This window comes from Gopherus flavomarginatus, chromosome 3 (genome assembly GCF_025201925.1).
Source record: "Gopherus flavomarginatus isolate rGopFla2 chromosome 3, rGopFla2.mat.asm, whole genome shotgun sequence".
Lineage (NCBI taxonomy): Eukaryota > Metazoa > Chordata > Testudines > Testudinidae > Gopherus > Gopherus flavomarginatus.
In genome coordinates this window covers 136,159,814-136,176,212 of record NC_066619.1, presented here as the reverse complement: position 1 = coordinate 136,176,212, position 16,399 = coordinate 136,159,814, and the positions used below count along the sequence as shown (strand labels likewise).

The 16,399-nt window shown below is 48.6% G+C and overlaps 2 protein-coding genes across 4 annotated transcripts in view; one reads left to right on the top strand and one right to left on the bottom strand.

The window, feature by feature from the left end:
* The window catches only part of TSTD2 (thiosulfate sulfurtransferase like domain containing 2), a 41,997-nt gene extending 32,830 nt beyond the window's left edge, over window positions 1–9,167 (bottom strand). For both annotated transcript variants that reach the window (XM_050948274.1, XM_050948275.1), the window contains exons 1-3: window positions 8,883–9,167; window positions 8,436–8,644; window positions 2,315–2,643 (exon numbers count right to left, since the gene is read on the bottom strand). In XM_050948274.1, the coding sequence (XP_050804231.1) occupies window positions 2,315–2,643; window positions 8,436–8,603 (497 nt within the window). In that variant the 5' untranslated portion in view covers window positions 8,604–8,644; window positions 8,883–9,167. The remainder of the gene's footprint in view (window positions 1–2,314; window positions 2,644–8,435; window positions 8,645–8,882) is intronic.
* A 2,830-nt stretch (window positions 9,168–11,997) lies between these two features.
* The window catches only part of NCBP1 (nuclear cap binding protein subunit 1), a 46,786-nt gene continuing 42,384 nt past the window's right edge, over window positions 11,998–16,399 (top strand). The window contains exons 1-2 of one of the 2 annotated variants that reach the window (XM_050948233.1): window positions 11,998–12,145; window positions 15,207–15,295. In XM_050948233.1, the coding sequence (XP_050804190.1) occupies window positions 12,112–12,145; window positions 15,207–15,295 (123 nt within the window). In that variant the 5' untranslated portion in view covers window positions 11,998–12,111. Of the gene's footprint in view, window positions 12,146–13,782; window positions 14,439–15,206; window positions 15,296–16,399 lie in introns of those variants that run through there. The other variant, XM_050948234.1, reaches the window with a different exon arrangement.

The following is a 16,399-nucleotide window of genomic DNA, read 5'->3' as shown; positions in this document are numbered from 1 at the left end:
GATTTTGTGGGGCTATGTTGTTTGTTTTCATTTACTTCAAGAAGTGGAAATAAGTCAGAGATGGGTCAGATCTCTATATCCCTAGTTTTTTTTCTGTACTGGCCTTGCCAATGTTGACCAAAAAAAAACTAACTAGCCCTGCATGGCATATCATTGCCAGTAGCTCATATCCCATTTGCATCTGAAAACTAGATTTCTTTAAACACGAGCAATGCAAGGACTCGTGTTTTCCAGATGTGTCAGAGGCTCCTTGAGGACTAAGGCTGAAGTTTGAAAACTAAACTTAAATTTGAATTAGCCAAATGCAAAAAAATCCACTTTTTTTAAAGGGCCAATCAGGGACCAAATTCTGAGGTAGTGTAAGCTGGGCTCTTATACTCAGACAAACGTTATAACTCACATGCTGGAGAGCCAGGAGAGGGTGACAGTAGAGGGTAGCTTGCATATCCTCACCCTCTCCTGCTGGCAGCTTTCCTTGAGAGATGTCTTTTTATGGTCTCTTGAGTGTGTGAGTTCCTCCACCTCAGACCTTCTTTAACTCAGTGGGAAAAATACAGAGATGGGGCCTGATTCTCCACTGCCCTGCACAGTGTGCAGTTATTTACACCAGTGTAAAGTGGGGGTGAAATGCTCCCAGATCAGCATGGTGGGGCTTCACACAGGTCAGAACGGCTGCACAAGGTGCATTTAGTAAGTGGGAATGAGTCCAGGGGGCTCTAGGTTACTAGGGGTTCTAGACCAGGTCTCAAACTCAAATGGCCACGAGGGCTACGTGAGGACTAGTACATTGGCCCGGGGGCCGCATCACTGACACCTCTCCCCTGCCACCCTTGGCCCCGCCCCCACTCCACCCCTTCCATGAGGCCCTGCCCCTGCCCCGCCTCTTCCCGCCCCTTCCCCGCCCCCATTCCAACCCCTTCCCCGAAATCCCCTCCCTGCCCCTGCCCACCTCTTCCCACCCCTTCCCCACCCCCATTCCAACCCCTTCCCTGAAATCCCACCCCAACTCCGCCCCCTCCTTGCCCCCAGGGGGTGCAGGGGTGTGGGATGTGGCAGCGGCTCAGGGCAGGGGGTCAGGTTCAGGGTCGGCAGGGGGCTCAGGGCAGGAGTCGGGGTGCAGGAGGGTTGGGGTTGCAGCAGAGGGCTCAGGGCAGGGGGTCAGGGTGCAGGAGGGGTGCAGCAGGGGGCTCAAGGCAGTGGGTTGGGGTGCAGGAGGATTGGGGGTGCAGCAGAGGGCTCAGGGCAGGGGGTCAGGGTGCAGGAGGGGTGTGGGGTACAGCAGGGGGTCAGGGTGCAGGAGGGGTGCGGCAGGGGGCTCAAGGCAGTGGGTTGGGGTGCAGGAGGGGTGCAGGGTGCGGCAGGGGGCTCAGGGCAGGGGGTTGGTGTGCAGGGTGCGGCAGGGGGCTCCGGGCAGTGGGTTGGCGTGCAAGAGGGGTGTGGGGTGCAGCAGGGGGCTCAGGGCAGGGGGTCAGGGTGCAGGAGGGTTGGGGTGCAGGAGGGGGCTCAGGGCAGGGGATCAGGGTGCAGGAGGGGTGCGTCAGGAGGCTCAGGGCAGGGGGTCAGGGTGCAGGAGGGTTGGGGTGCAGCAGGGGGCTCAGGGCAGGGGATCAGGGTGCAGGAGGGGTGCAGGGTGCGGCAGGGGCTCTTGGAAAGGGGGTTGGGGTGCAGGATGGGTGGGGTGTGTGGCAGGGGGCTCTGGGCAGGGGCTCAGGGTGCAGGAGGGGTTTGGGGGGGTGAGCTCTGGCCCACACCCTGCCCTGCCCCTGCGCTGCTCGAGGAAGTGAACATGGGAAAGGGAGAGGCGCAGGGTCTGTGTGTTGCTGTTGCTTCAGGCACGGCCCCAGCAGCTCCCATTGGCCGGGAATGGGGAACCACTGCCAATGGGAGATGCTGGGGGAAGTGCCTGAAGCAACAGCAATTCACAACCCCTGCACCCCTCCCTTCCTCACGTTCCGGCCAGCGTGGGTGCAGGCAGACAGGCAGGGAGCCTGCCGTTCCCCTGGTCCGCGTTGGGCCGGAGCCACTCTATGCAAACGCTGGGAGAGGGCGGGGGGGACACGAGGAGCTCACGGGCCACAGAAAATCACCCCACGGGCCGAATGTTTGAGACCTCTGGTCTAGAGGGATCAGAGGAAGGTAGGAAGTTGCATCAACTAAGGCCTTGTCATACACAAAAGTTGCAACAGTTTAATTAAAACTAACTTTAAATGGCTGTAGTTAAACTGGTGTAAACAGAGACATGGATGCCTTTGCATTGGCTCACACCAGGCTTACAATGAGAAAGAGTTTTTATATTGTTGAGGCAATTTCTTACCTTGTCAGTTCATCAAAACTAATGTGGCTTGTGTCTGGGAGCTTGTAAGAGAGCTCCTGGATGTTGCAGGTGGGACTGCTGAGCCTACCTGCCTTGTCTGCAGAGGCTGGGTTACTTGAAGTGTGGGCTTCAGCAGCCAACTGCTTTAGAATCAAACCTGTCTGCTGCTGGATGTCGCTGGAATGCTGCGCGGCGACATGTATGTGAATGCCGGTGAGGTCTTTAAAGGTTTGTCTGCAGCATTTCCACCCCAGTCCCGCTCTGCACATGGCTGGAGGGCAGCAAGCTGTGGCCGGCACTTCCTTTGCTTTGACAAAGAGGGCAAATGCCTGCAATGCATTACAAACACTGTCAGTTAGGCTTTGCTTTCTTCCTAGGTCCTGTCACACGACTCAGGACTGGACGAAGGACAAATCCCAGGGATGTGGTGCTTTTAAACAGGCTGCCCAGTTACTGGACACAGTGTTTGGGGAAGTACATACCCTGGGACTCCTCAGCAATGCCATTTCTCATAATGCTGTCACTCTGCCCTGCCAAGGCTCTTGGTTTCATTAGAAACAGCTGCCACGTTAACCAGCTGGAGAGTTATTCTCTGGGCACAGCCTAGTGTGCCATATTGGGAAGCTTTGCAGGACTAGGCCCCAAACCACAACAGAAACACAAGCACTCCTCTTCTTCGGGGAACACTGTTCCAGTGCTGCCACAGCAACCCTCATCAGTCCCCACAACCTGCAGCCTCCGGACAGAACCCCCACTGCCTGCCTCACGGAAACATGGTGCTGCCCAGGACGCGGTCTGGGAACGATATTTCCATGCATTCCAGTGACCTCAGCATTAACACTCCGATTTGTCATATAATCGGAGCAAATGGATACACCAATCAGCAACAACTCGGCAGTTTCCAGCCCCATAATTAAGTCTTATGTTTTAAATACAACCATGCTCCCCTGTTCACGGGCAAGCCCCTCAAGTACCCCGTGGTTCTTGGGACATCACACATTTGGAGGGTGGGTCCCACCATCCTGCCACATCCCTAGAATGTCCCACATCTTCTGCCCCCACAGACCTCTTGCCTGAGTGCATGCAGCTGCCTACTGCTGAGTCCAGTTAACACCACTGCCAGGGTGGCTGTGTCTGCCCTCCCTGCTGCCTGGCCTCTGTCTGAGCTGTACACTTCCACCAGCAGCCCCCTGCCTGAGCCCAGGCAGCAAGAGAAACACATGCTTACTGTGCTCTCCAGCATCACACAGAGGAGGGCAGGGAGGTGGGATATGGGGCAGACTGAGGGAGGATGGGAAAGGGGAGAACAGTAGCATGATAGGGGCTTAGACTGCAGAGGAAAGGGAAGGAGAGCAAGGTGTCACTTCAGGAGTCACAACCCTCTCTGCCTCCTATTTTGGGGGGCTCTGTCACACATGGCCATTTGGGGAGATGTGTACATAGATATATGCATGGCACCACATGCTACGTACATTCAGCAACCCAGTATGCCTGAGTGAGTGTAGCAGACGGTATCAGAAGATAGCCTGCAGTACATGTCCTTGTGTCAGAGCAGAGCTGAGCCGACAGCTGGGAGCCTTAAACTCCCCCCCCTCCCCCCCGTAGCTTCTAAATCAAGGGTTCTTCAAACTGGAGGTCAGGACTCCTCTGGGGGTTGCAAGGTGATTACATGGGGGATTGCGAGCTGTCAGCCTCCACCCCAAACCCTGCTTTGCCTCCAGCATTTCTAATGGTGTTAAATATATAAAAAAGTGTTTTTAATTTATAAGGGGAGTCACACTCAGAGGCTTCCTACGTTAAAGGGGTCACCAGTAAAAAAGTTTGAGGGCCACTGTTCTAAATGATGGTGAAGACACGCACACTCCTCAGATCAACATTTTGATCACCTGTATTTGCCCAGTTGGAACAGGAGGTCTACGCTCCAATCATAGAAGATTAGGGTTGGACGAGACCTCAGGAAGTCATCTAGTTCAATCCCCTGGTCCTGCTTTGAACAATCCCCAAATAAATCATCCCAGCCAGGACTTTTGTCAAGCCTGACCTTAAAAACCTCAAAGAAAGGAGATTCCACCCCCTCCCTAGGTAACCCATTCCAGTGCTTCACCACCCTCCTAGTGAAATAGTGTTTCCTAATATCCAACCTAGACCTCCCCCACTGCAACTTGAGACCATTACTCCTTGTTCTGTCATCTGCTACCACTGAGAACAGTCTAGATCCATCCTCTTTGGAACCCCCCTTCAGGTAGTTGAAGGCTGCTATCAAATCCCCCCTCACTCTTCTCTTCTGCAGACTAAATAACCACAGTTCCCTCAGCCTCTCCTCATAAACCAAAAACCTCATTCTTTGCTGTGAGCAGGATTGCTGAGGCATTCTCGGCACACTTACATTTTCAGCACTGTTCGGTTTTACTTTAGAAGAGCGATGAAACACATTTGGTTTAGCCTTGGAAATGTAGTGAGCATCCTTGCAGGGCATCTTGAAAATGTCCTTTCACATACGAACACCAGTTTTTAAGTACAAAAGTGGGGAATAACATTAAAATGAAACGATCCCTTTAATGTCATATTTCTGTCTGATAAGGAGTGTCTTTCCCACTCATGATCATTGCATGCAACCCAGTTGTTCGGTGTGACAGGGCACCAACTCACCAGCACAGCACCTCCTGCTGGTTGTCCAGGGAATTAGCTCTTTTCCAGCTCTGGAGCACCCTCTGCCGGCTGATGTCTCACCTGCCACTGGCCCACCATGTCCCTCCCAGATCCCACTGACCTTTGCCTAGGTCTTCTGCCCACCACATTACCCCCTCACACTGGGTCTCCCCTCCCAGGGGAACCTCCAACCCCTATCTCCACCTTGCCTCAGTGGCTACTGCCAATCTCCATTTAGCCCCCACTCACTGGGGCACTGCAGTCTGTAAACCACTCATCAGCAAGGAGGGTTGAACCAGCTGCCTCTGCCTGTTCCTGGGCTGCCCCTCTGCAGCCCTAGTGCCCTGTTTTGGGCCTTTAACTTGGCCTGCAGCCTGGAGCTTTGCTAGGCTGGAGCTCCCCAGCTCCCTCTACCCTTCCCCATCACTGCTCCACCCTAGGTACCCGCCTCAGCTTCCCAGGCAGCCAGGTCCTCCTCTCTCAAGAGATGAGAGAGTCTCTTTCCTTCTGGCCCACCACACTCTTATAAGGGCCAGCTAGGACCTGATTGCACTAGCTATAGCTGTGGCTGCTTTCCAATCAGCCCAGCTTTTCCTCTGCCATAGCCCTCTCCCAGCACTGTTTCAAGCCCTTCACAGCAGGAGCAGGTTAACCACCCTGCTACATTAGGATATAGATATTTAGGCTTGTCGGCAAAGGCCTATACTTTAAGAATTTAGGTGTATTTTTATTATTTAACTAGTTATAGAGGTATGAAAAAAAGATTTAAAATCACTGTCTGACGGTGTAAGGGCCTTCTCTCACTGTGACAGCCTGAGGCCTTGTTCTTAAGCTAAGGCCTTTGGCTAAGCAGCAGAAACAGCCATTAACTGGGAAGCCAATGGTCACATCCTCACCAGTCACACTTTGGGGCTGTTAAAAAGGTGAGTCAATCACCGCCAGAGAAAGGGAAGAGCCTAGAAGATTTAAAGAAAACTAAGGGCCTGGCTACACCTGCAGATGTAGAGTGCTGTGAGTTAAACCGGTCTTCAGAGAGCGCAGTAGGAAAAGTGCTGCAGTCTGTCCACACTGACAGCTGACAGCACACTAGCCCGGCCACATTAGCAGCTCTTGCAAATGCCACAGAGAGCAGTGCATTGTGGTAGCTATCCCAGCATGCAAGTGGTTGCACCATGCTTTTCAAATGGGGGGTTGGGGTGGAGTGTGTATAGGGGGGAGAGAGAGTAGGTTTTTGGCGGGCTGATAGCAAGTCAGCGTGCTGTCCTGTAAGTTCAGACAGCAGCAGGCCTTCCCTTACCCACCCCACCTCTCTCTCACACGCACAGCGTTCCATGGTAACAGTTGCTTTGTCTTGGAGCAGAGAAGCAGCCGGCTGCCAAACCCGAGCTTTCAAAGGGCATATCAAAAACAATGAACAGAGTAGCCACTTGATTTACGGGGATTATGGGACGTTTCCGGAGGCTGATCAGAGCGCAGTAATGCCACACCTCGTTCACACTGATGCTGGGGCACTCCAGCAAGGGCGCATCAAATGTTACTCTACTCACTGAGGTGGGGTACCAGGAGTGCTCTAGTCGCGGAACAGAGCACTCCACGTGCCTTGTCAGTGTGGATGGGTAGCGAGCTTGTGCACCCCGGGGCTCCTTTAATGCGCTGTAACTCGCAAGTGTAGCCAAGCCCTCAGTCTGATAGCATCCTGTCTGGCAAGAACTCACTTGCCAAAGCTGGGGTGTGAAATCCTCATTTCTTTGTTGTTCTATCACTGTAGTCTCGACTTCCCTGTTGTCTGTCTGTATAATCTCTATCTGGTTCTGTGATTGTTTCTGTCTGCTGTATAATTAATTTTGCCGGGTGTAAACTAATTAAGGTGGTTGGATATAATTGATTAGATAATCATGTTACAATATGTTAAGGTTGGTTAGTTAAATTTCAGTGAAATAATTGGTTATGGTACAGCTAAGCAGAACTCAAGTTTTACTACATAGTCTGCAGTCAATCAGGAAGTAAGGGATGGATGGCAAATTGGAATCATGTTTTGCTAAGTGGGGGAATGGGAACAGGGACACAGGAAAGGCTCTGTGGTGTCAGAGCTGGGAAGGGGGACACTAAGGAAGGAAACTGGAATCATGCTGGAAGTTCACCCCAATAAACAATGAATTGTTTGCACCTTCGGACTTCGGGTATTGTTGCTCTCTGTTCATGTGAGAAGGACCAGGGAAGTAAGAGGATGAAGGAATAAGGCCTCTAACACCAGTGATTAAAGATAAAATATTTCTCTATTTTGTCAGTGTATTTGACAGTACTCTGTGTAACAGTCTGCTTCACTATAATCAGTTGCTCTTGTTGTTTACTCTAGAGAGGCAGAATCACTGTATGTAAAGTGTGTTTCACTGTTGCATGAGAGGACACCTGACCACAGTGAATGTCTGAGTCTTTCATATAGCAACATTAAAATGGGAATTAAAATATATATATATATATTGCTCCACACCTGCTAAAATTGGCAGGAGGAAGATACATATTTTCGACTGGAAACTTTTAAGCAATTGTTTTCTTTAAACTGACTAGATTTCAAGTGGAGAGTGTCTCTTTAAACATTGGTTTCTCTGTGTTTGAATTTTATGTTTCAGATTCACCTATTCAGTTATCCCGCAGCAGCAAACCATTGACAATACTTTAATGCACTAACATCCTCTCTTAGGCCCAATTTCACAAACAGCTTAAGCATAGCTAAACTTTAAGCAAGTGTTTAAAATTCCTACCTATTCAGCAAAGCACTTAAATTTAAGCACATACTTAAGAGCTTTGTTGAATCAGGTCATTATACCAGTTACATCCCAATTTGCCTTAAAGCAATGTTTCTCAACCAGGGGTATGTGTAACTCTGGGAATACACAGAGATCTTCCCAGAGGTACAAGTCATCTAGATATTTGCCTAGTTTTACAACAGGCTACATAAAAAGCACTAGCAAAGTCAGTAGAAACTAAAATTTCATACAATGATGTGTTTATGCTGCTCTATATACTATACACTGAAATGTAAGTACAATATTTATATCCCAATTTATTTATTTTATAATTTTATGGTAACAATGAGAACAAAAGCCATTTTTCAGTAATAGTGTGCTGTGATACTTTTGTATTTTTATGTCTGATTTTGTAAGCCAGTAGTTTTTAAGTGTGGTGAAACTTGGGGGTACCCAAGACAAATCATAATCCTGACAGGGGTACAATAATCTGGAAAGGTTGAGAGTCACTGCCTTAAAGGTAGTAATTGCAGACTCCCTTCATTTAAATATGATACTAATGGAGCCAAATTATTTTTAACTTATTACTATAACAAGAATTAAGGGTGTAGCAGGAATGAGATAGGAACTCTGTAAAGCAAGTTCTTACAAGATAACAAAGAAATGGTGCAGTTGCATAATCTGCATTATGAACATACGCAATGAAGTACTATACTAAAATGTACCTTCTTCTTTGCAAATGCATACTTCTTTCTCTCACTGGTATCTGATTCTGCTTTGAGATTGCTTTTGGCTGTCAAAGGAAGAGGATCTTTCAAGTCCAGATCTGGAAACCTTAAAATACTGCACTCCACTTCATCTCCTCCATCCAGCAGCACAGAAGAAGAAATCATTGCTGTGTCACTGCAGTTAGGTATCAATCCTGTTCTGTGATCTAGAGAAGATGCAGGCCAAACAGATTTGTATATATTCTGATCAAACATACACAGCAAATAACGTATTATCAATACTATACATTCAAAACAATAAAAGCCCACTGCAGACAGACATTGCTAAAGGCCGTCTTTGTCTTCGCAGCCTCTGTCACTGCCCTACAATAGCAAAAAGTCAACCAGCAGCAAGCCTTAACCTTTTAAGAATTTAAGACTATAAAAACTGTTCACAGAAGTTACCAGATAGCTGTCCGGAGATCTTTATGCCAGGCTTTCAGAGAGAGAAATTTTCAACTAAGCTCAGAACAGTAAGTCCCCACGATCTCTTCGCACAAGTTTTGCTGGACAGAGGCATACCGAAATAATCATGGTTTCAAACACCCTGACCAGTTCATTGGAAAGTGTGACTGATCCGTATGCCAAATACTGCATAGCAGGCTATGGATTTTGTGGCTCCAACTCCTCCCTGCCTTCCCTGGAAGGTAGATGGTTCTGCTCTGTCTGTACTGGAGGAAGCATGTCTCATCTCACACTTCCTTCCTGGAAACTCTTCACTTCAGGGACAATTCACAATTCACAACCTTTTTACAATAACTATACTGACCAAATAACAGTTATGGACTGCTCAGCTTGATGGCGTTACTATGCGTGCAAGTAAACCAGAACCATGTAAAACTTCTACAAAGAGAGAGAAAGAGAGGAATGTGTCCATCTTGCTCCTCTTAGATTCATAGACTTTAAGGTCAGAAGGGATCATTATGATCATCTAGTCTGACCTGCACAATGCAGACAACAGAATCTCACACACCTACTCCTGTAACAAACCCCTAACCTACGTCTTGAGTTACTGAAGTCCTCAAATCGTGGTTTAAAGATCTCAAGGTGCAGAGAATCCTCCAGCAAGTGACCCGTGCCCCACGGTGCAGAGGAAGGTGAAAAACCTCCAGGGCCTCTGCCAATCTGCCCTGGAGGAAAATTCCTTCCCGACCCCAAATATGGCGATCAGTTAAACCCTGAGCATGTGGGCAAGACTCACCAACTAGCACCCAGGAAATAATTCTCTGTAGTAACTCAGATCTCACCCCATCTAACATCCCATCGGGCATATTTACCTGCTAATAATCAAAGATCAATTAATTGACAAAATTAGGCTATCCCATCATACCATCCCCTCCATAAACTTATCAAGCTTAGTCTTAAAGCCAGATATGTCTTTTGCCCCCACTACTCTCCTTGGAAGGCTATTCTAGAACTTCATTCCTCTAATGGTTAGAAACCTTCGTCTAATTTCAAGTCTAAACTTCCTAGTGTCCAGAGCTTTCTACTGGAGCGCAGCAGGAATTCAAGTCTTGCCCTGCCAGGGAATGTTCTGTACCATAGGGGACTTTCACGACCCACACAGTATGAAATGCATTCAGTAGAGCTGGCCAGAAAAAGGAATTTCCATCCTGCAGGAATTTATTTTGGAACAAAAAGTTGAGTTTTTGAACATTTTCACAGAATGGAAATTCCAAAATTTTTTGATTCGGAACATTTTGTTTTGATAATGTTGAAACATGATAGTAAAATATAAAATGTGAAATATAATATAGAAATATATTTAACGTATAATATCAAAATGAAATATAATAAAACAAGGAAGTCATTATGAAATATTTTTACCTTATTGAAGCAAAATGTTTTGACATCAAATCAAGAAAGCCAAAATAATTTGACACTTTGCTGTTGAAAATGTACATGTTCTTCCAAAATGTTTTTACACAAAACTGCATTTTCCAATGGAGAACTGTTCTGTGCGGGGAAAGTTCAACCAGCTCTATTTTTTTCAGTGAATAACATACATTGAACAGATTGTGAGACAGTTTTACATTGGTAATTTCATTTGCAGTATGAAATCCAACAGGCAACTCCCTGAAGAGTGTGAATACTTTAAGGCAGGTGTAGTCAATAAGTAAATAAAAAGATGTTGGGGTCTGTTTGAAAGCATCTGGTGGTCTGGATTTGGCCCATGGTCCACCTGTTGATTACACCTGCGTTAAGGTACCATTGGGTTCCTGGTACAATTCCTTGTTTGATTTTTACTTTGCAGTGGCGTGTGCCACATTCTATCAGGCAATTGACTTTTCCTGGTCCCTTGGACAGCTAATTAAAGATTTACAAAGCCTAGAGAAAAAACGAGGAGTCCTTGTGGCACCTTAGAGACTAACACATTTATCTGAGCATAAGCTTTTGTGGGCTATAACCCCCTTACCAGATGCATGGAATGGAAAATACAGGAGCAGGTATAAATACAGGAAGCCTAGAGAGTCTCTCACATGGATGCATTGCATGATTGCACCCAAACTAGTAATGGCCCAGCTCCTCAAAGGCATTTAGGAGCCCAGTCAGGCACTGAAATACCTGTGACGGTATTTCACTCGCTGAGCGTGTTGTTTGGTTGTGTGGCTGAACCGCCCACCCGTGGCCGAGGCCAGCGCAGGAGCCAGACAGCGCTCGGGGTGTCTAGGCACACGAATCACCCGCAGGCCCAGCCCCGTGGGCCACAGTAACAGAAACGCTCCCATCGAGCACTGTATGGCATGGGGGGAACCCAATGGTTTAGTAGGGTCGCCAACTCTGACTGAAGCTAGTCCGGGAGATCCCCCCCCCCCTCCCCCAGCATGACATAATGTCATTGTCTTAACACCTCCTGGATTGCTTTCCGTGCTCACCGGGACATCGATGCCGATTCCAGGAGCCGCCAGGCCAATCCTGGAGGGTTGGGAACCCTGTGGTCTAGTCTGTCCTGCCACTGGTGCCCTGAGCCTGGGCCTGCCCGATGGGGCCATGCCCCAGCCGTGCCCGTGGGCTGCGCTCTGGGGAAAGCTGCTGCCATTTGCCGCAGCCCTGGGCTCTGATCCTGAGCCCCTGCAGCGGGGCAATGGCAGCTGCAGGGCTCAGGATCGGGCCCACTGGAGCCAGCAGGCGCTGAGACACTGACTTCACTGAGGGCAGGATCGGGCCCGTGCGGCGCTGGGGCAGGTACCTCAGGATCGGGCCCATTGGTGCCAACAGGCGCTAGGACATTGGCTTCAGCGTAGGATCGGGCCCTAAGACCGCCGCAGGATCGGGCCCGTTGGAGCGTCACGGGCCAGGGCAGGAGCGGCCCCTTACTCGGGGATGGGTTGGGTTTTTCGTCTCCCAGGGCACTCTGGTAATTTCGCGACTGTCCCTTGCCCGCCCCGGAAGTCATCCCCGCCGTACCATAGAGCGGCGGATAGAGCGGCGCTCAGTGCTCGCAAGGAAGGGGGCGGGGCGTAGTGCCAACTGTCCCGCCGCCCTTTGCCCCGGAAGCAGCTCGCGGGCGCGGCTGACCGGAAGCTGGATTGGGAGGGGGCGGCCGGAGGGAAACGCTTCTCGGCGCCGCCTGCCTCGCGCCGCTCCCGCCCCGCAGCCCGCGCGCCCGGCCCGGCCCGGGCCGCCCGCCAGCATGTCGCGGCGGCGGCACAGCGACGAGAACGACGGTGAGCGGGGCGCGGAGGCGGGGCCCTGCGGTGACCCGAGGCGCTGGCGCGGGAAAACGCGGGGGCCGGGGCGGGGCCCGACTGGCGCCTCGCTCTCCCCGTGCCGCGGACAAAGGCCGGGGGGGGGGCCCGTCGCGGTGCTGCCCTGCAGCGCCCCGTGATGCGGGCCAGGAGCCCGGTGCACCGCGCCGCGCTCCGGCACGTGCCTGGCTCCGGGCGGGCGAGGAACCTCGCGGCCGCCGGGCACTGCCCCGCACTGCACTGCACTGCCCCGCTCTGCACTGCACTGCCCCGCCCCGCGTGCGAGTGGGGCCGGGGCCGGGCCGGGGCAGGCAGTGGCTCCAGCCGGTGTCGCTCATGTGTAAAGCTGCCCTGAGCACTCAGCCCCCGAGGGGCCCCCAGTACATACTAGGGGGCGAGCCCCTTGCTGGCTCTCTAGAGCGTCTCTCCCCAAAATGACCACGTACCCGTAACCGTGCAGGGGGCTTTGGTCGAGTGTTCATGGGTTCATTGCCTCTCGCCCTGGGGCAGTGAATTGAGTTGGGAGGAGGGATAGCTTCAGTGGTTTGAGCACTTAGCCTGCTAAATCCAGGATTGTGAGTTCAATCCTTGAGAGGGCCACTTGGGGATCTGGGGCAAAATCAGTACTTGGTCTTGCTAGTGAAGAAGGCAGGGGGCTGGACTCGATGACCTTTCAGGGTCCGTTCCAGTTCTATGAGACAGGTACATCTCCAGATATTATATTAATGTTTCTGTTTCAGGAGAATTAATTTCTGATCTTTAACGTTCTGGAAGGCCTTTGCTTACAAAAATCAGGTGATTGCTTGTCAAATGGCATTGCCTGTTACATTGTCTTGATTTATAAAGCACTGTAGTAGACACAATCTAGATGCCAAGAACGTTACTTTTGCTAATCTATTTCACTTAATGGCAGTAGCAACAGCAGCTTTGAGTAGCATTATACCCTTTTAAAAACATTTTAAACTATATCTATCCCCACCTGCTTGCTGTGTGGCCTTGTATTCTACTGTGCAGAGCCCATCTGAATGCAATGGGGGTATGTATAGGTGCAGGCGAGTCTAATAGCAGATTGTCACTCAGGAGTTGAAAATATGGTGAACCATCATTGTATAGTAGCCTCAACCATCAGTATGCTGGCCCCAAATGTCCCCTTCCTCCCCATCACCACATGGATCTCCTTGGTTTTCTTGACAACCTGCATTAGATGGAGAGAAGGTAGAAAACAAAGGCTGAAACAAAGCATTTCTGCCAGCCTATGCTGAGGCTGTATTACAGGCTGCAAGAACCTTCCTGTCAATCTCTGCTGAACCTGTCAGATCATGTCTTGAGAGCTAACCCACTTGTACCAAGTGCTTACAGCCCACACCAGCACTGAGCATGGGGAAGAACTAGCATTCTGCTTCACTGAGAAGGGGTGCACACTTAGGGAAGCTTCCCAAACTGCATGGATCTGCTGTCATGCCTGCCAACAAACAGCCCACCTCGGTTTCCCCAGTTCAGCTGTACATGCAGCCACTAGGTAAACTGGTGAGATGGCTGGATTTAAGTGCCAGCAATATACAGATGACACCCACCTCTATCTATTCTTTACTGCATACAGCCATGCCACTATCACCAAGATAGTCCAGTGTTTGGATGGTATCAGCTGATATGTGAACAGCTGGCTGAAGCTGGACAAGATTATGGTGGTCACTTCAGAGAATTTGCAGCCATGAGGCAGTCTTTTTATTAAAGGTACACACCCACAACTGATCGGACTGTCAGCCTGCAGGTTAGTGGCTCCTGGATTCCTTGCTGGCACTAATACTAATGTGATATACCTGGACGTAAAGCTGTCAGTCCACCTAGTACAGAACGTTACAACACAGGTTACCGGGAGCACATTGAACTTGTCCTGCACTCTACCCTGGCTTCTTACAGAATCACATCAAGGTCTCAGTCCTTTTTCTTGAAGGTGCTCAATGATCTGGGCCCGACATGTCTAAAAGATCAGCTAAAAAGCTCTGGCATAAGGACTGTGGTCGACAGCTTCACTCTCTTGGCACAATAGAATTTACTACCATAAGGGGAAGGTTCATCTGTGCAGGATGCAGACTCTCAGTGGCCAGTTCCAGGCTGTCACAGCTCCTACGGGAGTTTGAAGGACCGTTACAAACTTCGCCACCATTGCTCCAGCTGCAAGGGGCACGATTTCCACCTTCCCTTCTCTACCACCTATACAGCAGTGTGCGGCTTTTAAAACAGATGAAACTCTACTAAAACAAAATGCATGGTATGTACAGTTCTACCCTGGGGAGATGGTGAGAAAATGAACCACGTGTGATATCCATCAGTCATGTCGCTTAATGCCCTAGTGTTGACAGTGTGATAAGATCATGTATAGAACAGATGCCTCTTTTGGGGCATATATAGTTAACTTGATGCACTCCAACAGACAGAGAACTCGACTACTTTTGCTAGCAACATTTTCAGCTTTTGTATGAGCATTGAGTTTAATATCGATTCTAGAAGGTTTTTAGTGATTGTTTGCTTGTTTGTCTAGTCTTTTTTTTCCAAAATAAAAAACCTGATAAGTAAAAGGCTACATGGGCATCTGTGCTTAGGCATGTTATCTTTGGTGCCAGATAATCCCAAATGGTACTTCAGATGAGCAGTATTTAGGTACTGCTAACTCTATAACATATGCTTAACTTACTCTGCATGTGCCACTGATACTGTGTCTTGCACTTAAGCAGAAATGCACTTCCAAAAACTTCTTTCAAATAAGAGGGTGAAAAGGACTTGATTCTCTGTGAATAAAATCCTAGAGAGTAAAATAGCTACAGAAACTGGATATGTTTTAATTAATACGTTAGCTTTGTTTTCAAGTTTGTTGGGTCTGTCTTAAATAATAACACCTGAACGTCTTGTAGGTAATTTTTCTTATAGTACAGAACTGGAACGTGAGCTGAGACTGACAGAATTGTTCAAAAAAAATTTTTTAAAGCAGTCGAGGAATTATTTAACTGGTATTCTTGGTTTCATGAATGTATTGAAACAGGAGGACAACCGCATAAAAGGAGGAGAACATCTGAGCCATCTGAAATTGAAGAGAGACTGGAATCTTTAATATGCAGAGTTGGAGAGAAGGTATGAGTAGCAATTTCTTCTGACAAATTGAGCTATTGGTTTTGAATCTTTGGATGTAAGAGTTGAGGCTTCTGAGAGAGCTCTGTCTAGTACACGAATTGCGACTTTTGTGTCAGTGGTTACTAGTGCAGTCCTCAATCTAGTGAATGGGTGTCAGAGGGGGAAAAGGATACTGATGGATTACATTCAAAAGAGAAGTGCAGGGTTTTTATTGAGGGATTTTGATGGAGGAAGGAATAAACAAAGTACAGGGTAAGAGGAAGATCCCACATGCACGGATCCCAACTGCTATGGATGGGAATCAAAAAGTGAGGGTGGACAGGGAGAGAAGGGGAAAACAGGAGATAGACTGGTCTTTTTCTGGAACTGTCTTCAGTGTGTTATAGAGAAGAAAAAATGGCATGAAGCCAGGTAATGAAATAAGGTATAAAATAAGTAGTAAATAGGACTGACTGGTTAGTGTTTGTAAATGCTAATTTAATTTTAATTTCACCCAGTTTTCTATAAATACTTTAGTCATGTTCTGCTAGGTCTAACTCAGTGGGTCTCAAACTTTTTTTACTGGTGATCACTTTCACATTGCAAGCCTCTGAGTGGGACCCACCTAATACATTAAATACACTGTTTAATATATTTAATACCATTATAAATGCTGGAGGCAAGCGGGGTTTGAGGTGGAGGTTGACAGCTCACAACCCCCCATGTAATGACATCATGGCCCCCTGAGGGATCTCTGCCCCCAATTTGAGAACCCCTGCTCTAACTGGATACTACTCTGTGGTTATATTGCTTGTTGAACACTGGTGAAATTAATTGAATAGTATGCTCACTAACTTTTCCTGCTGTCCAGATTGCTGAAATAGTTAAAACCTTAGAAATGCCTTTTGTGTAAAGCTAATTGGCAGTGTTTCAAGTAAATACAGTACAGAACTGTTCTAATTCTTTGCATTTCAGGGGGCATGGCAGCACAGGTATCTAACTTCGATGGGAGGCCCTTGTATGTTTCAAGATCCAGGCTATAGCTACTTAAGGGATCTTTTTAGTTTTTCTTTTTTAAAAAACATTTAAATGAGATTAGGATGGTCCTGCCCCTTAATATATTTG